General features: G+C 37.7%; 2 protein-coding genes across 7 annotated transcripts in view; one reads left to right on the top strand and one right to left on the bottom strand.

The window, feature by feature from the left end:
• The window catches only part of tbl1xr1a (TBL1X/Y related 1a), an 82,376-nt gene extending 80,473 nt beyond the window's left edge, over positions 1-1,903 (top strand). For all 3 annotated transcript variants that reach the window (XM_048172180.1, XM_048172181.1, XM_048172179.1), the window contains one exon: positions 56-1,903. In XM_048172180.1, coding sequence (XP_048028137.1) covers positions 56-82 — 27 coding nt within the window. In that variant the 3' untranslated portion in view covers positions 83-1,903. The remainder of the gene's footprint in view (positions 1-55) is intronic.
• si:ch211-51h4.2 overlaps positions 1-21,583 on the bottom strand; it is a 185,566-nt gene that overhangs the window by 15,255 nt on the left and 148,728 nt on the right. For 3 of the 4 annotated variants that reach the window (XM_048172175.1, XM_048172178.1, XM_048172177.1), the window contains exons 14-18: positions 6,996-7,110; positions 5,118-5,241; positions 4,851-4,920; positions 3,756-3,859; positions 2,421-3,681 (exon numbers count right to left, since the gene is read on the bottom strand). In XM_048172175.1, the coding sequence (XP_048028132.1) occupies positions 3,519-3,681; positions 3,756-3,859; positions 4,851-4,920; positions 5,118-5,241; positions 6,996-7,110 (576 nt within the window). In that variant the 3' untranslated portion in view covers positions 2,421-3,518. Of the gene's footprint in view, positions 1-2,420; positions 3,682-3,755; positions 3,860-4,850; positions 4,921-5,117; positions 5,242-6,995; positions 7,111-21,583 lie in introns of those variants that run through there. The other variant, XM_048172176.1, reaches the window with a different exon arrangement.

Below are 21,583 nucleotides of genomic sequence, written 5' to 3'. Positions count from 1 at the left end.
GTTAGGGATGTGTTAATGCCTATACTTATTTAATATTTTTTTGTTTTCTTTGTAGGTTTGTGTATTAGATCTGCGGAAATAGCGTTGCTTGGTGGAAGCCATGGACCGACTATGAATGTGTACATAGCCAAAATGACTGTCCCTGACCCTCAAACTGCTACAGTCCCTAGTGAACCATGGCCAGCCACTACAGACAAACACAAGCACCCTGACGCCACAGGCCGAGCGCAGAGGACGTGATTCCAACCAGAGACACTCAAATGACTTTTGTAAGGTGGAAAAAAAAAAAAAAAAAACGATATAGCAGAGGAAGAAGAAAGACAAGAGGACTGGTGTATGTACCAAATTTGGAAGATATTTTACTATTTGTTCTTCAAAACCAATCTCATCAAAATAAACAAACGAAAGGATTTTAATCTTTGTTGGTAGTTTCCGTGTGCTGACATATCAAACATTTTATTTTCCTTCCCCCTCTCTTTCTTTCGCACATTTGATTTGACGTCACAGCTGCATGATTCCAGGACTCACGTTTTCCTCCGTTTGACACAAGTACAGTTATTTAGTCTTTTGGTACTGGATGTCTTGTGATTTCAACAGTGTGGGGACATGGGAAAAAGAAAACTTCTCAATCTTTTTCTTGTTCTTCGCTTTTAGTTTTTATGCTATGGTGTAATTGTTATTCCCCCTTGTACCGTATCCCCCCAAATGAGAGGTACATTAACCACAAAACATAAAAAACAGGCACGCACACATCTGCAGGAAATGCATCCACTCACCCATACTATATTCAGTTCCCCTTAAAATTAACAAAGAATTCTGTTCCTCAGGTCGAGATGTTTGAGCAGCCAAGGATCGTTTGACATGCATGTCGATTTAAAAACAAAAGACTTGCTTTAGGTTTACAGCATTTCGAATTAAACAACTTATTTCATACATAATTTTAATAAACAAATTATTTACTTGTTCATGATGTCTTGCAAGTAAAATTTTGGCATTTAAAAACAAACTTACATCAAATACATTACATTGAGCATGTTTTTATTGGACAACCCAAAACTTAAAGCAAGTCTGATGCTCAGAACATTGAACAAACATCTGAATGACATTATTTAATTGCTTTTGAAAGTAAAATGACATTTTGGGATTTTTTGCACTACCATGTGAGATGCTGATGTTCATTTACAGTAACTGCATGCATGAGGACAGTCTATACTAATGTTTTTGGTTTTTCTCAGTGTTTAGACAGTTAAAATTTTCAATGCCTCATCCATTGAGGGGAAAAAAGTAGTCACAGACCTGAAGAGTGTCTGTCCCATGATAGAGGCTCTGAATCACTCTTTTTCCTCCATCAGAAAGATATTTTAGCACATTACATGTTTAACCTTGAATTTTAAACAAGGGTGTGGTATTTTGAGGTCTGTGTAAAACTGATAAAAAAAAAACATCTGAACACTATTTATTACAGTCTACGACAACAGAAGGGTGTTTGCTCTTCTCTTTAACCGCCCCAGCATCTGCCTGCCCAAAGCAACCTTCAGTTCCCCAGTGTCATTTCTAATCATTATTCTTACTGCGTCTGTGTCTCCTGGACTTTTTGTACTCTTTTAAAACTTTTGTAATTCATATTTCTTTGTAGCTATAAAAAAAAAAAGTAAAGAAATAAGCAAAAAAGAGAAAAAAAAAAAAGAAACCCCAACAAACTACTGGAGGTCGGTTTGAGGGTGTACAGCTTAGACCTCAATTTTGCTCTCTCTGAGTCCCACGTGTTCTCAGATGTCCCCACACCTGACCTTTGTTTTCCCAGTCAAACGTTTTTGGTTGCAAAATTTCCCCCTTGCATTGCATTGATCTGTTGTCATTTGAATCAGATCTGAAGTCCAAAATAAAGTATATTTTGATATTACAGCTGTATTCTCCTGATTTGTCTATTTAAAATGAAGTGATGCTGCTATATATATATATATATATATATATATATATATATATATATATATATATATATATATATATATATATATATATATATATATATATATATATATATAATATAAAACATTTTCTTTTTTTCTTTGTCAACAGAATTACTGTTTTTGGTTGAACTATTCCCATAAGACAGTTTAATAACAGTCATGCTTTAATATTAGACGCAAAATATTTAATATTAATATTAAATTAAACAAATTAAACTATACCAATAAATACAATTTTAAAAACTGAATGAATAAACTCAAGCGGCGTGACATATACATATGTAAACAGATTATGTAGGGTTGGGTATCGTTCGATTCAGCTTATCGATTCCAATTCTGCTAATCGATTCCTAATTTTGTTTCCAATAATGTAAAAAAAAAAAAAAAAAAAACTTGGATATTCACATTTATTATAAATCTTACTGCAAAAGACTTTCAGGTATTCAGGTATAGAAACTGCAATCAAATGTATATTTTATTTTTAAAGTGCAGTGTTATTTTACATTACAAATATAGTTACAAACTTTATTCAGTCAAGAACAAGAGAGTGAATTTTCTGTGTTTTTTGTTGTTCAACGTTATTATAGAGACAGCAGGAATATTAGGCTGCCTTCACTTTAAGAGCTGCACGGATATACTGTCATGTGTTTTTGTCAACTGTTTACGTTCACTTGACACATAAGCCACTGTGTTTACGAGGATATTTTGACATTTTGGTGTGTATTTGTCTGTTCAAGAGCAAAAAGATGTGGAAGAGAACTTCAGTACGAGTTTAGTGTCATCCACTATTCAGTACAAGAGGTGGCTTTCTGTGCACAGCACAGAAAATGGCACGCTAGTTGTTCTTGCACTTGAATGGTTTAACGTCATATTAAAAGACACACAAATTAATTGTTAAGAGGAATCAAAATTTTAATTTTATAACACATCTGATTCCTGACCTTAACGTCCAGAATTGGAATCGATTTTCAATTCCCAACCCTACTCACACCTCTCAAATCAAATCACTATATTTTATTCTGCAGTTCGTGGTTTATTCCTTGTCAAAGCGCTACAGCCTGCTCGTTAAATCACAAATTATTTACTGGACAACAATAATAGCCCATGATTTCCTTAAAGATCTCTTTGTTAAAAGTAACAGCTTTTCTGGGAACGTTGCTATGGTTTGATGGTGCGACTGCAGATTTAATCACAGTGCATTGTTGACAAAATCAAAATATGCTTCCATAACTCACTGGGAGTACATGCAATTTACTGGATTAAAATGAAGTGGGGGGATATGAAATATATTCTTAGCATGCGTGAATGAGGGGCTGTTTTGCCTGAAGAACAACTATAAATCTTTTGCGTGAGACGTGGCACGGCCTTAGGCTCGTTCTGTGATCAGTATGTGCTATTGATGCACTACCATCTATAGTAGTGAAAACATGAGCTGTGTTGTGTGTGTTGGGTTTGGCTCACTGGCACAGTGTGAGGTAATAACTGTTCATTCCTGAGGCATCTCAGCAGCATTTTGCCCCACCTGATATCCAGTCTCTCTCAGCTCTCTCATCCAAGAGAAGAATTGGTGTGGAGGACGAGCGACATGTTCTCAGTGATCTCTAGGATGCTCTGGAAGATGTCATAAGCCACAGCGAACAGGAAGTAGATGGGCAGCAGCCAGTGGAGCCTGAAGAGTCTCTCGCTCACCGCCAGAGGCACTGTCAGATGCCTGTAAACAGGAAAAAGTGGTGAAACAGGAGAATGGATGCACATACAGATGTACAAATGCTCAAACGTACTCACTTAAAACGCTCAGATCTGGAGGTCCTCAGCATGAGGAAGATGAACAAACCCACCTCTGTGTTTAAGGAGAAGGAGACCACTTTGTCAAGCATCACAACAAATCCCTGTGCAACAGAAAATGGGATGGAAAAGTTACTTTATCAGGGGTCTTCAACCTTGTACAGGCCAAGGACTGTAATTGAAGTCAGTGTTGTTATTATCTAAAATTTTAAACTGAAACTGTTAGTTTTTGGTAATGAAAATCAGTGTTATATCACTGATATAGTATTAAAAAGTTTTATCAATATTTTGAATTAGATTTTATTTTAATATTTTCTGTTTTCACTTTAGTTTAAAAGTTTTAGTAATTTTGTTAATTTTTTAGCATTTCTATTAGTTTTAGTTTAAACATCTATATAGTTTTTATTAACTTTATTCTATTTATTAAGTTCTTCTAGTACTTCAAGTAGATGAAACTAGCTGAAATAAGTTAAATATTAAAAAAAGTTGAAATACTAAAAAGAAACTAAAATTGAGATAAAAATAATATTATATATAATATACACACACACTAATACAAATAATAAAAGCACACATCAAAATGACTAAATATTAAGATGAAAACTGAAAATATAAATATAAATAAAATATATTATTTTATAAATAAAATAAAAACAGATTCAAAATATGAAGAAAAAAAAATTCTATAATAGTATATAAATAATACTGATAAATGGGGCTAGTTGGATAAATATAGCCACCAAGTTAAGACTGTGCCTTAAGAACTAGTCTGACCATCTAGTAATTAGTTAGGGCTAATCAGTTCCACTTTTCTGATTCAAATTAGATCAATCTACCTTTTAAATGTAACTGACTTAAAAAGTTATAACCAGACTTGAATAAAAAAAATAAAAAAATAGATATCTAACTAGTCTAAGCAGTTTATGCAAGTGGCTGCTTGATAAATTTGTTACATTTATTCAGTGAACGTCCTTCCTTTAACGAGATGTACTGCAGTTAGAAAACAAAAATGAAATATTTGAACCTAATACACATGGATCATCATCACATAATATTAGTATAAACTCCAAGTATCAGCTTCAAATGAGTACCAACCTTCGGATCACAAGCTGAAATGACAAAAATGAGGCCGAAAGCCAGAAAGGACATGAAACTGCTGAAAAACCTGGAAGAGGGGAAAGCAAAGAGGTTGTTGAGTCTGGGAGTTATTGCGATTTATCAAAGCCAGTGTTTTTAATGCACCAAAAGCCTTTTTTATTAGCAGAGTAAAGGGATATGCTGGCTGTGTGAGCGGTGACGGGCTGTAAAAGCTTAAAGAAATGGTCTGTGAAATGATCTGCCAGGGCTGAATCCAGAGTTTACCGTCTGCAGTGCTGTAAGCTCTGGGCTAATGTCCTCCACTGTGAGCTATGGGGCAATAGCCTCACGCTGATTCTCGCCATCCATTCCGCATTCTCCGCCCAGTGTGTGCCGACGAGACCATCAACTGAAACCGAAGATAACATTGGGTCATGAAATTATCACTGCGGGAATCTGATGGCTACATGTAAGGAGACAATCATGAAATACTTAATTAGCTAGGTTTCCCTTTACAGGATAACCTTTGACAGATACACACGCATATACATAAATATATATGAAAATAAATAAATAAATATATATATATATATATATATATATATATATATATATATATATATATATATATATAAATTATATATACACACACACAACTGTTCATAAGTTTGGTCAAAATCAGAATATTAGAATGATTTCTGAAGGATCATGTGACAAAATTCAGCTTTGCCATCACAGGAATATACTACATTTTAAAATTAAATAAATTAGAAAACAGTCATTTTATATATAATTTAATAATGTTTCACCATATTACAGTTTTTTTTTTTTTGTGTGTGTGAAAAAATGCAGCATTGGTGAGCATAAGAGACTTCTATCAAGAACACACACACACACATAACATATAATATAAATAATGTATTGTTTTTTTATTAATATTTATGTATTTATTTTTTTCTAATATATGTCATCTGAAGTTCACCTTTGCAAGAATATAGTTGCATCAATGATGTTTTATATCTGATGACACTCCAGCTAATATTTAGTTCATTGTTACATTTCTCTCTTTGACCTTAATCTCATTATTCAAGTTAAGAATAATTATTCTGTTCAATTAACCTGCTCATAGCTTCATAGTTAACTTCATACAATCTCTTCCTAACACAATACTGTTTCACACTAGCAACTAATAACCAGATGTGAGATCACACTCGCTCAACACTAACAGATGGAATATGTCACATGCAACTCACTGTAATGTGCTACAGAGGCTATTTGAATTCATACCGTGGTGAGCCATGGGTTGGACATAATTCACACTGACACCCTCGGCTGAGAGCTCTGCTGGACTGGGCCCAGAAACTGGCTGATAGATGCAGCAGACAGTGTAACGGAGCCAAGAGCAGTCCAAGACAGGACTGGACACACATAACCTACAGTGGAGGCCGTGGTCATGTGTAGGACACACTGACAACTAGAATTCAATAAGCTATAATGATGCTACTCTCCATGGCAACTGATCAATTGTTTCACAGATTATTTATTTTTCAATATTACATTTCAATATATTTATTGCACATAAGATATAAAAAATAAGTCATTAATAAACAAACATTAAATGTAGACAATATAAACGTGACCCTTAATTGCTTTCATAATATTCTGATTAATATATGTTTCTTATTTTAAAATGAATACATAATCATCTTTGTAATCTTTCATTAAAAGGTCTAATGTTTGTCTTTACAATTACTTGAAAATTACTTAAATAACTTTGTGTTATTGAACACCCACTTTTCAATAATTTTCTGTATAATTTTCTTTTGGCTGCGTCCAAAATCGCATACGCTCTTGAGTAGGTACTTATTTTGAATAAGTAATTACTTCACGGCCAGTAAAAAAGTATATTCTATATAGTATGAATGTGTGTAGTATGAATGCCATTCACAAATCCTCCCCCATGGCCTCATGGGATAATAAAGTGTCCATTGTATCCGTGTACTTTTTGCCTACACACACACACACACACTTAAATGACAAAGTGTCCTAATGAATACATGGGCATAACATGACCAGCAGAGTGCACCCTAGGTTTTCCCTTTTTTTTTCTTTTGTTACATGCATGATGAAGCATTTAAAGCATAAATAAAATGAGAAACTCACTCGTGTGCTTCATGGCTGTGCCCATCACGAGGAAGCTCACAGTTACACTGATGGTGATGAAGATCTGGATCAGCTCTGCCACCCATGAGAACCGGCTGTACCTCTGTGTTATGACCTGTGGAACAGCAAACCACCACGTCAGACTTCAATTACCAACAACTCCTCTGCAGATCTCAGCTGTGGAATAATGCACACAGTGAAGAATTAGTGTAAGTTGAAGCTGTTATACTACCAGGTCACCACTAGATGACACCATTTGTCTTTTTGAGCACAACTGAAATGTTAAATTGAGTTTAAGGGACTGCATTGAGCGTGTAGCAGTTCATCTGCACCATTAGGTCTGTATGTGTGTTTAAAAGAAAATAGAAAGAATAAAAAGCAAATAAAATCCATAATATGTGCGATCAAAATAATCAGAAATCATAAAAATGCAATGTGATCCACAATCCCACAAAAACCACCAAGCCAAGGCGAGTCAAATATCCGATCAAGAGCAAAACTATTGACATTTAAAGACCATCGTTGTCTTCTCACCTTTCCAGAAGAATCAGTTCAGAGGAACTGCTTGAGTGCTTGAGGTCACATTTACTGTAGAGGTGAAGTTTTAAAGGTCAGCACTGCCTTAAACAGATCATTATGCCATATTTTTTGGGCTAACAGAACAAAAAAAAAACCTGCTTTTAGCCAGAACTTTGTGCTCAAAAGGGCTTTGAGCTCAGGGGCAAAGGCACTGCACATTGAAAAACGCAACTTGTGGAAAACATTTTGATTCGAAAAGTCCTTTTTTGCTCATCAATAAAATAGGATATAACTCAAAACGGGCTGTGTGTGGGCGAGGAAATTTGGGTCTCTCCAAGTATAGTATTTCTGTCTTCTGTTCTCATTCGTGTGCGAGTGCCCTGATCTCTTTGTGGTTGGTGGTTCTGACTCATATCTGACATTTCAATCTTTCAGCCCGTCTCTGGAATCTCAAGCCCTGCACACCATCCCTGGGCTCTTTTCATGTGCTTCTCTCCATCGGCTCTGCGTGCTAGGAAATATTTTGGTATTTCTGCTCTGATATGCCAAATCTGGTTCTTCTGGCTCATATTACTTTGATAAATCTTTATAATAAGAATGACTAAGACACAGATTTGTCAGTAGTATGGCTGAGCAATAAAACTAAAAAGTTGTAGCTTCATCATTCTCAGCCTTGTATTCATATATATATATATATATATATATATATATATATATATATATATATATATATATATATATATATATATTGAATAAAGTCAGCATATCTATATATGTATATCAATAGGTCACCGTGAGTTTGCCAAATAAGACTTAGAAGCACCAAACACCTGGTTGTTAGCCTAAACTTGACAAACTGTAAATTTGTCCCTCAAATGTGATTGGTTGATTGGATCAGGATGTTGATCCAGGAACATGTTGTACTTGGTGATGCCATATAGGTATATGAATATTTGCATTGGGATGGATGGATGGATGGATGGATGGAAGGAATTCATATACCATATTATACACCACTTTACTTCAAAGAATACTATGGTACAAAAAACATAACATTATCACGGTGCATTTCCAATGTAATTAAAAGATTAGTTCACTTTCAAATTAAAATTTCCTGATAATTTACTCACCCCCCATGTCATCCAAGATGTCCATGTCCTTCTTTCTTCAGTCAAAAAGACTTCAGTCGACTGATGAAAACATTCCAGGATTTTTCTCCATATAGTGGACTTCAATGGACCCCAAACTGTTGAAGGTCAAAATTACAGTTTCAGTGCAGCTTCAAAGCTTTCTACACGATCCCAGACGAGGAATAAGGGTCTTATCTAGAGAAACCATCGCTCATTTTTCAAGAAGAAGAAGAGAGCTAGTTTAAGATGAGCATTTATGGTTAAAACATATAATTATATACATAATTACACACTGCCCTCCAAAAGTTTGGAAACTAGAAAAGTGGGGTTTTGGACAATATTGGCATGAATCCTTTTTTTTAATTTGTGATAATTTTGCACTGATAAGGGACAACACAAACTACGAAAACATATTTTATTACATAAATAGTTTATACATAGAAAAAAAAAAACTTACATTTTCGATTCCTCAAAATATCCACCATGTTTCCAAACTTTTGGTGGGCAGTGTGTTATATAATTTTTTTTATTTTTTTAGAAAATGAGTGATGGATTGTCTAGATAATACTCTTATTTCTCATCTGGTATTGTGTAGATTGCTTTGAAGCTGCACTGAAACTGTAATTTTGACCTTCAACCATTTGGGGTCCAGTGAAGTCCAATATATGGAGAAAAATCCTGGAATGTTTTCATCAAAAGCCTTAATTTCTTTTCGACTGAAGAAAGAAGGACATGGACATCTTGGATGACATGGGGGTGAGTAAATTATCAGGAAATTTTAATTTGAAAGTGGACTAATCCTTTAATGGTGCATTTCCAATTTCTTTTTTTCTTCTTCTTTTTTTTTTTTACAACTATGGTTGATAGTCAACCATAAAGCAAGTTCAAAGTACTGAATCATTTAAGTATAATCTCTTAGCCATCCCATGTCAGAATATTCATGTACATTCACCATATATACAACAATTGCCACTTTAAACACCAAACATCTGCTCTAGATGCCAATGGCCAAGTCCATTCTTTTAGAAGAGCTCTGCTGCCCTAGGTCGACTGCTCTGGAAAAGTTTCAAGGGGCTGGTCAGCCAAAAAAAAAAAAAAAAAAAAAAAAAAAAAAGCAAATGGAGTGGTATAGGGAGCCAAAAGTCCGCAGAGAGGAGACTCAACGCCTCACTGCCCCTAAATTAGATCACAAATTCTCGCTCATGGCACAGTCTCACCACTGGTCCCTCAGGCAAAAGACTGCACATTATTGTTTAATACTTTGCCTCTGTTCTGCTGCCACCGAATTCTCACACACACAGGGATTAAAGCACATTCACAGCCATACACTAATCAAAACTAGGGGAAAAATCTGAAAAACAGCAGACATTGATTAACATTTGTATAAAACAATATTACAGACAAAATAATTCATGTTGTTTTAAACCTGTATGGTTCCCTTTCGAAAGGGAACTCTACTCTGGGTTTGCAGTAAACGCCTTGGGGAACGTCACGTGACCCAGGTGTCTGAAAGCAACTATTCAATAACTCCAATCCCTATTGGCCAACGACAGCCTATGACGTAATATGGCGTGACCCGGAAGTATAAAAGGAGTGCCTGGAGAAACAGAAGACATTTATCGTCTTTTGATCCCGTTCTGTCTGATCGCGACTATATCGACTCCAGTAGGGTTTTTATATATGCCTTACAAACGTTCAAGAGAGTGTGTTTATTGTCCCAGGGTTTGACACTTGATGTACACATTTTTCTGGGCGTTTTTCTGTCTGGAGAGGAGCGCGCATACACAGTGCTTGAGGGCGCTGTCTATGTGTTTGTCTGTTTACTGTGAGCGTCTCCCTATCGGGACGCTCCGTTCTCGTTTGGCACTCTTCCCGAGAGAAGAGCTGTATGCATCTGTGCCTGGTGATTCCGGCCCTGTTTATGCTGAGGCATAGCGGTGGCTGCAGTCATAGGGCTCGCAGATGAGCTCGTTGGGAGGTTTGTATGAGAATTGTATTCTCTCTCTCTCTAACTTCCCCGTGGCTGGCGAGAACGAGTGGATGACGATGACGTTCGTGTTTGACGTCATAGCGTCCGCCGGCGAGCGCTCCTCTGGCTTGTGTATGCAAGCTGCTGTGTGTTTGGGACGCGCCTCTCGGCGGTCTGCGGCTGCTCGTTGGATTGTGTCAGGTAAGGTGAACCACCTAAAAAGGGCCACGCCCCACCCCGACGGATAGGCCCTAATCAGGCCTGTTCACGTTGGGTGGCAGCACTCTATGTATTTCTTCTGAGGAAGGTAATACATGGCTTTTTGGTGGTCTGGTTATGGCAGCCACTTTCTGATGCCATATGTTTACTAGGTAGGCCTACTTCTGCCTCCGGTGCAATATGTGGAGTTCAGTAATGTACTCCTCTCGCTATGAGAGTAACAAGGTGCTTTTACTGAGTATTCTGAGTAGCTAGCCTCTCAGGTCGAGTATGGTAGTGTAACCTTACTGAGGTTCGGTTTAACGTACATTTGCCTCCGAGTCTTATTTCTACTCTAGTTGAGCTAAGAGCCACCTAGAGCCTAGGGTGGATCTTTTGTGCTCCTAGAAACGGCCACGAGACTTACGCAGTTTGTCCTAGAGGTTGCTAGGCCTACGGGCCGCCTTTTTGAACACACTGGAGTATGTTTGGGTGTATTTCTCTTTGAGAATTATCTGTATACACTTTCGTTGGCCAGAGGCCCAAGTGATAAATCCAACCTCCTCTGTCATGTTGTTTATCGTCCTTAGGGCCTAAACACTGCCACGAGCTGATGCCACGTGTCCGTTAAGGTTATAGGCCCTTCCAGGCTTTCCTTAATACGTGTTGGCCTAAGTTGTACTCCTCTTGCTTAAAGAGTAAAAGGTGCTTTTACTGAGTACACTGCTCAGTGGATTGTGGATTCTTTTGCTGCAACTGAAGTTTTCTGTCTACCCCATCAAGACAGATGTTCAGGGTGGCCCTTAAAATCAGGCCACTTTCTGTATAGACTTCTGTTTTTACATAACTACTATCATGTTGTAGGCCCTTTCTCGGCCTCCATGAATATGTGCCCATTGCAAGGTCTACCTATTAGGTGAGCTTTGTACTTCCCTTTCAGGGTTGTGTTTGTAATAGTGCTTAGCTCCCTAAGCTGATCATGGTGGTAGGCCTAACCAGGCCTCCTCCTAAGTTTCAGCCTTAGGCTGGTTTGTGCTCCCCTGGTCAGGGTTTTTAATAGCGCACAGCCTCCTCAGCGTGTTAATTAAGCACTGAGTAGATCCTAGGATGAGTGGATTGTACTCCCCTCAATATGAGGGTTTATAGCACTCAGCTGAGTTCCCCTCTCCAGAATGCTCGTCTCTACGCGTGGGTCTGAGTTGCTCCTGCCTTTCTGCAGTCACTCTTACCTGCTCTCTTCTGTGAAGAATGTGTTATGGAGATTCTGTACTCAGACAGGGCTGGCCAAAACTGTTTGTCCTATGACAGACCAGGTCGGCCACCCTGGTGGCACTGGGGTGACTTCGTTCCCCTCTAGTGACTGGCCGGGGTTCCTTTCGGTTCTCTGGCCACATTCCCTTAAAGGGACCACTTTCTCTTCGGAAAAGTTGGTTCCAGATGCCTGTAGTGGCCTGGGTAGGCCTTCTCTCTCTGGAAGGCCTTTTATGGGCTCAGCTTGGGCTGTTGGCCATAGGGAATGCTGTCACTGACAGCCTGGTGTGACCCGAGGGTGAGTTGCTAAGCGTTTCCTTCGAAACTGCTCGACGTTGTCAGCCATATTTTTTGGCATGCACTCTCCTCAAGCATGGCGCCGTGAGTCTATAGTTCCCCAAGGCGTTTACTGCAAACGCAGAGTAGAGTTCCCTTTCGAAAGGGAACATCTCAGGTTACGTATGTAACCATGGTTCCCTGAGAACAGGGAACGAGACTCTGCATTTCCTTGCCATGCTTCGGGCTGCCTGCCTGCAGAACAGTCCCAAGACGATAGATGTCTTCCGTTTCTCCAGGCGCTCCTTTTATACTTCCGGGTCGAGCCATATTATGTCATAGGCTGTTGCCGGCCAATAGGGATTGGAGTTATTGGATAGTTGCTTTCAGACACATGGGTCATGTGACGTTCCCCAAGGCGTTTACTGCAAACGCAGAGTCTCGTTCCCTGTTCTCAGGAAACCATGGTTACATACGTAACCTGAAACGTTTTCTGTCATTATTGGAACTCAAAAGGAGAAATCTAGTAGCCAGTTTTAAGATACACAGTGAGATTGAGAGCAAATAAAAAAATATCAGTCTGTTCAAGTCAAAGAAGACTTGGAATATACAGCATAAACTGCAGACCACTTTTATGATGCTTTTTAGAGCTTGACAGTCCCTGGTCACTCTCTGCTTCTACTGTATGGACATTCTGCTAAAATATACAATACTGATCAAAAGTTTGGGGTCAACAAGATTTGTTTAAAAGAATATATATTTATACAGCAATCATTCATTAAATGGATCAAAATTGACATTTATATTTTTACAAAAGATTTTTATTTTAAATCAGTGCTGTTCTTTTGAACTTTCTATTCATCAAAGAATCCTTGAAAAAAGTACCACCGTTTCCACAAAAATATTATGCAGCACAACGGTTTTCAACATTAATAAGAAATGTTTCTTTAGCACCAAAATCAGCATATTAGAATGATTTCTGAAGGATCATGAGACATTGAAGGACTGGAGTAATGATGCTGAAAATTCAGCTTCATCACTGAATTAGTTACATTTTATATTAAAAAAGACAAGAGTTATTTTAAATGGTAATTTAAATTTTGCTCAAATTAATGCAGCTTTGAGGAGCATAAGAGACTTTGCGTGTAAAAAAAAAATAAAAAAATAAAAAATAAAAAATCTTATTGAACCCCAAACTTTTGAACAGCAGTGTATATGCATGTCAAACAGGTTTTAAAACCGCATGAGGGTGTGTAAATGACTGCATTTTCATTTGTAGACAAACTATTCACTTGAGAAATCTAAATACAAAAACATGGCTGCTGTTACCAGCTTTTTTCATTAAGAGAAGCACCTGGTAATGGAACCAATGATGGATGATCTAATGAGTGTTGTAATCTAGTGTGCTAAAAAAATTAATAAATAAAACATGATCTACATAATTAAAAAACAAAACAAAAATAACATTGAGATGCAGGCAATTTGCGTGCTTATCTAGTTTAGGGAATTTTTTAACTGTGTTAAAGGAATATAACATCACTGCATCATAAATTTGGGATGTTTCCATGCGAATTAGAATTCTAAAGTTTCTCGTCATCTCGCCCCTAGGAGGAGAGACTTTATTTATATCCTCGATGCGGTGCATATGAAATTGTCAGCTTGATACACACTCTGTCTCGGGCAACCCATGAAAAGTGGTTGTCTACGTATAAATAGAAACAAGCAGATATGCTATAAGACCGCTGCCACTGTGCTCCTCAGATCATGATCACAACTTCTCTGAAATTCTCTGTAAACTTTGCTGAAGTTTACAAACCACATGCATGTCTTTAGTTGTTACTAAACTGTCAGGCTTCACAGAACACAGTTCAAGCTGTACGTATACTGTATGTATTTCACATATTTATAATTTGTGTGTCCTCTCATAAATAATCCCATGCCTGGAGCTCAAATCCTCCATTAAACATGCTACTATAAACCTTTGAAATAAACTTGACAATTCCCTCAAACTAGCTAATTTTCCTGGCAGTTTATAGACGCATTTAAAGAAATAGTTCACCCACCCATAAAAGTGGTCCTATATGTCATATATTCAAAGTCTTCAAAAGTCATATAATAGTTATACTGAATGTGTGAGGAACAGACTTGTATGTTATTAATTTCAATGTTATTCATGAGTTCGTTGAACCCGAGAACTGAATCGGTCTGTTTTAATAAACAAATCATTCAAACAGGTTTTGTGGAATGGATCAATTGACTCATTGACTCAAAAGAACAATTTCATTCACAAATCAGATGATGTTACTCTCAAAACCACGAATATGAACAGGCAGATTTATGAGAGGGGGGATGTCTAGATTTTTAGTGAACTTAAATTTCTATTAAATTGTCTGTTCATCACACAAAACTACTGAAACATTTTCAGAAGACAGGGAATATAGTGCTCAAGTTTTATGGACTACCATTACTGTGCTTTTCTGTACGTCTGAAGCTTGAATGCTTAATTTCCCTTTCATTTCAAATGCAAAAATGACTAGTAAAATAGTAATAAATTCTCTGTTGCGCTCCATGGAAGAAAGTAAGTCACACAGGTTTGGAACAACATAAGTAAATAATGACCTTTTGCATAACATGACCTTTTTATGAATGCAAGGAGCATTTCTTATTTAGGGGTCTGTAAAATTTCAAGAGCCTCATAGGATTGCAGAAGAATACAGCAAAAGCTCTGTGACAAATGTACATAACAGTGAAGATAAAGTTTAAAATGTATCAGCAATAACACATTTTCACTGCTCCAGCACAAATTGTAGGATTACAGAGAACTGTAGCGTTTCTGATCTCTCCATGACTCAAAGGAAATGCCACCCTATTGGGCTTCGGTGGAGAAAAATTTCACCAGCAGCTGTAGAAATCAACACAATTTCCTTAAAAAGCATGAGATGACCTTTAGATTAAAAGAAGCATGTCCTGTTGACCATAACCTTTATCATTAATCACTCTGTTTGAAATTTCCAATAAACAGTCATCATTTATATGCCATCCATTCTTATCGCTTCTGTTTAAACGCATTCAAATGACATCTTAAAGGTTCTAGTTCAGAGACAAACTCAAGGTCATCTCAAAGCTGTGAAAAGACAGAGGAGTTGTGAGGTCAGAGCCAGCTCATCATTATGCTAATCATCTCTAAGACAAAAGCTCGTCAGCATTGATCCTTTGTTCAAACATAACGGTGGACACTGATTGGACAAATTTACACTGTAGATGTGAACGTTCAGCTGAGAGATGTGCGATAGAATGATAGAACAATAAAACGACAGACAGACAGATCGATAGAGTGCACCTCAATTCTCTCTATCAGCAATGTCATAGGCAACTACGTAAATGGCCACCATAAAACAAACAAACATGAAAGCGCGGTGGAGTGGGATCATGGCGTCTGCAGAATCAGAGCGATCATTAGGCAAATTAATACCAAAGAAAACAACACTTCTGTAGTAGTATGGGATTATTTTGGCTTCAAAGTGATAGATACCGAACAAAAATAGGTAATTTGCAAGAGCTGTCGTAGAATTTTTGCCACAACATGTGGGAATACAACAAACCTCCAGTTGAAGGAGAGACTTTAACAGAGGAGTGCATTGCTAAAAAGTCGACTGGAAGTACTGCCAATGACACTACGTCTAGTAGCAAACAACAGCAAAGTACAATTTCAGAGTTGTTTGTGGCTGTCACACCATATGAAAAGACCTCACGAGGGCCCTATTTTAACGATCTAAGTGCATGGTCTAAAGCGAATGGTGCAAATGCGCTTTTGGGCGTGTCCGAATCCACTTTTGCAAGTTTAACGACGGGAAATATGGTCGCCGCGTCCAGCGCATGGTCTAAAAGGGTTGTCCATATTCTCTTAATGAGTTATGGGTGCGTTTTGGGCATAACGTGCAATAAACCAATCAGAGCCTCATCTCCCATTCCCTTTAAAAGCCAGTTGCACTTGTGCCATGGTGGCTTCGCTATTTACATGGCGGAATTTGCAAGCGGAAAAACTGAACGCTTCTCTAGTGAGGAAACAGATCTGCTTGTGCACAAGGTTAAAGCGTGCGAGCAGACCATCTAAGGGAAAAGTGGTTATGCACCAAAAGCATTCTACCAAAGCATTTTCATCTTTATGCACACAATAATAATCTTTACATTGTAATCCTTTTATTTGTAATATTTGACATGTTTGTGTGCTTCTGCACATCCTTGTGTGTGTGTAATAAGCAGAGTGTACGCGCTTTGTGCACCCGCATAAAGGTGCATATTACTAAAGCGCTCTTTAAATAAAACAAATATTGAATAGAAAATAGACTGTGCCATTGACCAACTGAAACCAGGTCTAAAGTCAATGGTGCAGTCTATTTCGGTTGCCTCAAAATAGTAACGCGGCAACAATGCGCCTGAACACACTTCATTTTCAGACCAGCACGTCCATGGCCACACAAATGGGCGCAAATGCATTTGCTATTTAAAAAATGTGGCGCAGGATGTGAAAATGATAACTGCATCGGGCTGAAACTGGCAAAAAACACTTGAGTCGCACCTGGCACCACACTGCGCTGGGTGTATGATAGGGCCCATAGTGCCTTTTAATGCAGTGACCAAACCACATCAGAATGCTAGACAGAAGATACACAATTTCTTCTCGCACATATTTTAACTGAGTTGCAATCCCATAGTTGTACATTGAATGTAGGAATAAAGTCGAGACGGAACTGACAAAGTTCAAAGTTAAGGCTAATAGGTTATTTAACTCAACCTGCTCATAATCACATAATTATCTACACTGCGTTCCAAATTATTATGCAAGTGACATATCAGTAAGATTTCAGTACAATAAACATTCAGATTTTAGTTTTTCTAAGAAAATGTTTGTTTGTTTGTTTGTTTATTTATCCATGTCTTTTTAGATAACTGGTATAAATACAAAATAATTTGCCAGGTTTATGAAAACCCTACTTAGAGGTTGTTCCACATTATTAAGCAAGTCACAGTTCTCATGCAATATGAGGAGGAAGAAATATCTTTCTGAAGGTGAAAAGTATGAAATGGTGCAATGTTGTGCAAAAGGCATGAAAACAACTAATATTGTGTGAAACTGAATGGAGATTATCAAATTATCATAAGATTTTTGAGTGATATAGAGCACAGCAGAACTCGGTCAGATAAAGGTTTATTAATTAAAGTTCCTGTCAAAAAAAATGAATTGTATTAAAAGGGCAGCTATAAAAAAAAAGCCAGTATTGAGCAGCAAACAGGTATTTGAAGCTGCTGGTGTCTCTGGAGTCTCAAGAAGCTCTCCATGCAGACTGGCATTTGTGCATAAAGATATATTTTAGCCACTCTAAACCAAAGCTCACAAAGAGAAATGTTTACAGTGGGTTTAGAAATACATGAAGACTCATTTTTAAATAATTTTATTCACTGACTAATGCTGTACTACAATGGATGGTCTAAACGGATGGATTTCTGGATGGTTGGTGAATGGCCAACACGTTCCAACAAGACCGCGACGTCAGCAAGGAGCTGGCGGGTGATGATTTGGGCTGGAATATTGGGAAGTGAGATGGAAGGTCCCTTTAGGGTCTCTGGGGGCATTAAAATGACTTTTTCAAGATATGTGGAGTTCATAACTGGCCATTTTCAGCTATGGTATAAAAAGGAGGATAGTGCCTTCTGAAATACAATGCACTATGCACTATCCCATGCTGCAAAAAAACACCACAGCAATAAAACTGTTTGAAAATGTATTTCTACACCCACTGTAAATGTTTCTCTTTGTTAGGTTTGGTTAGTGATGGCTGAAATGCATCTTTATGCACAACTGCCAGCCTGCATGGAGAGCTTCTCAAGACTCCAGAAACACCAGCAGCTTCAAATACATGTTTGCTGCTCAACACTGGCTTTTTTATAGCTACCCTTTTAATACAATTCATTTTTTTGACAGGAACTTTCCTTAATAAACCTTTATCAACCTTTATCTGACCGAGTTCTGCTGTGCTGTAAATCACTCACAAATCTTATGATAGTTCGATAACCTTCATTCAGTTTCACACAATATTAGTTGTTTTCATGCCTTTTGCACAACATTGCAACATTTCATGCTTTTCATCTTCAGAAAGATCTTTCTTCCTCCCTATATTGCATGAGAACTGTGACTTGCTTAATAATGTGGAACAACCTCTAAGTAGGGTTTTCATAGATCTGGCAAATTATTTTGTCTGAGATTGATACCAGTTATCTAAAAAGACATGGATAAATAAACAAACAAACATTTTCTTAGAAAAACTAAAATGTTTATTGTACTGAAAACTTACTGATATGTCACTTGCATAATAATTTGGAACGCAGTGTATAGGACACAGCTGACTGGTTCCTGCTGTTTCAGTAGCCATGAGCTCACGTGCTCAACTTTCAAACACATGGGTAACATCTGCCTTAGCAGTGCAGTGTGCTTTCAGAAACCTTCACCTTCCCCAGCTCCACCTGTATGGATCTGCTATGGGTAATTCATGTACGCTATATTGTACAACAGCAGCATGTCTTACTTGCTCACAGCAGCATGCCATGTATGTATTGGCAGTGGCAAGTCCCGCACTTGCTCTGCAGCAATAACCTACAGCAGCGGCAGCAATAAAAGCAGTAGCAGTGTAGCAGATTTATTCCACCAAGACCAAACATATCAACATTGTCATACCCATTACCAAGCCAAACACTCAAGAGTTGTCATGACAGAAATGTGGAATATTATGCCACAACAACAGACTTGTGGTCAAGCCGGACGACCGAACCGTATCTTAGTTTCACTGTGCATTTTATCAATGATGACTTTGAGCTGAAAACTCTGTCTGCAAACAACATGCTTCCCTGAACCATACGGGACAGAATATTGCCAATGGACTAAGGGAATGTTTATCCAGTTGCCATCTGAACGAAGAAGAACAGACGTGCATAACCATGAGTTAGATGAGTGGAGCAGATTTCAGCATTTTGGCCACAGGCTGCATCTTGCCATTGGTAAGTTGGCAAAAAGCAAACACAACACACCACTCAAAAAACACCATACCTACTGTGAAGCATGGTGGTGGCAACATTATGTTGTAGGGGTGTTTCTCTTCAGTAGTGACTGGGTGATTGGTCAGGATTAAAGAAAAAATGGATGCTGCCAAGTACATCCAAATTCTTGAGGAAAATCTATGTCCCTCTGCTAGACAGCTGAAGATGGACAGGTCATTCACCTTCCAACATGACAATGATCCTAAACACACCACCAAGAGAACAAAGCAACGGATAAGGAGAGGAAGGTGAATGTCCTTGAGTGGCCATCCGATCTGTGGATGGACTTAAAGAGAATTTAAAGTCAATTTCCGCTCACTAAATAATTTGACTGAACTTGAGCAATTCTGCAAGGATGAATGAGAAAATATTACCAAATCTAGGTGTGCAAAGTTAGAACAGACATATCCAAAAAGATTAATGGCTGTAATTAAAGCAAAATGTGGCTCTATGAAGTATTAAATCAGGGAACAGATGACTTTTCCAACCATGTTATTCTACTTTTTCAATTTTTAATAATCCTCTAGAATGATTAAAAATGATATTTTCACTTTGATGATGAGGGTTATGTGTACATGCAGCTCAAAAAAAAAAAAGTTTGACTTATTTGACTTTCTATAGACAGACAGACAGACAGACAGACGTACTAATCGTGATATGGAAATACAGTAAGTAGCCCTCAGTGGACATGCAAGCCTGTCAGAGCTTCTCCGGCAGGCGCAGAGAAACAACGGAGCATGTGTCCCGGCAGAGAACCTGGGAGCGCAGAGTTACAGCATAATGCTAAACAGCTCTGCATGTCCCAAATGCCTGCAGCAGAGCCTGAATAATTGATGAAGTGCTGGGAATGTCAAGACCCAGCAAAATCTCTGTACTTGTTCCGTGATCAATGGGAGAGCCCATATTTCTTGACACCCAACTTATCATGTTTACATTAAGAGTCTCAACTACAACTAATGCTGTTTGATGTTGCTCAGCAAAATCATCTGCTTCAATGGTTGCCTCTGAATTAAGGAGCTCCAGTTCCAGGCTGGGAATGTAAAGTGGTCACAGCAAACCTTTCAAATGTATATTCCCCCCGGAATGTATGCCGCGGGACCCTGTTGCAGGTTGCATTATCTGTCAACGCAAGCAAAAAAAGCAGGATTATACAGAATTGGTGGCATAGGTGATCCACCCCCTGGGATTTATTAGACTATTTCATTTTATTAGATGGTGTTGGATAAGCCAGCTATTAAATTGAGAAACAATGATTCAGCACTGTAAAAGAAAAAAAAAAGAAGAAGAAGAAAAAAACAATGTTCTCTTTAAAGCAGTACATAGCCATGCACTTCTGATTGGGACCCAGTACAGAGGAGTCCTTTTTTTTTTTTTTTTTTAAATTAATTATACAACTGAAGCTGAGAGAAATGTTTGTAAATATGCAGTGTTGATTAATTTGCTAGAAGAGAGAACATCCTTGAACACTATGGAGATTTCAATTACATAATGGCACAAACAGAAGCCCACAGAGAACATGCATTATTTTATCTTTTGCTGTGTGATCTCAACAAAAGTTACCTCAGCATCTGAAAAACCTCGAGTTTTTTTTTTTGGGACAACAAGACAAAACTGTAAATACAGTTTTGCCTCTAAATAATTGTATTAAACATTATTTAATTGCACATTCAATTGTATTTATTGCAATATTTATATAATTCATGCACAAAAGAATAATTGTATTAATATATTTTTTTATAATCAAAAATGTGTGTATATATACAAAGTTCTGTCACGAAACTCTAGATGGCGCAGGCTAATAGGTCCTTAACACAACCTGCTTGCAATCACATCATTCTCTATAGGGCACAGCTGATTGGTTCCTGCTGTATCAGTAGCCAATGAGCTTACGTGCAACCTTCAAATACTTGGCTAGCATTTGCTGTAGCAGTACAGCAAGCTTTCAGAAATCCTGTATAGGTCTGCTATGGGTAATTCATGTATGCTATATTATACAGCAGCAGCATGTCTTACTTGCTCACAGTAGCATGTTGTGGCAGTAGCAAGTAGCAAGTGCTGTACTAACAGCATATATATATATATATTATATTTGCAAAAGTTGAGCAGATATAATAGTATTACTAATAATATTACTCCGGGCATTGCACATAAAG

The sequence above is a fragment of the Megalobrama amblycephala genome, linkage group LG21, assembly GCF_018812025.1.
Source record: "Megalobrama amblycephala isolate DHTTF-2021 linkage group LG21, ASM1881202v1, whole genome shotgun sequence".
NCBI lineage: Eukaryota > Metazoa > Chordata > Actinopteri > Cypriniformes > Xenocyprididae > Megalobrama > Megalobrama amblycephala.
Note: the sequence above shows the minus strand (reverse complement) of the source record. Positions and strands in the feature narration are given on the sequence as shown.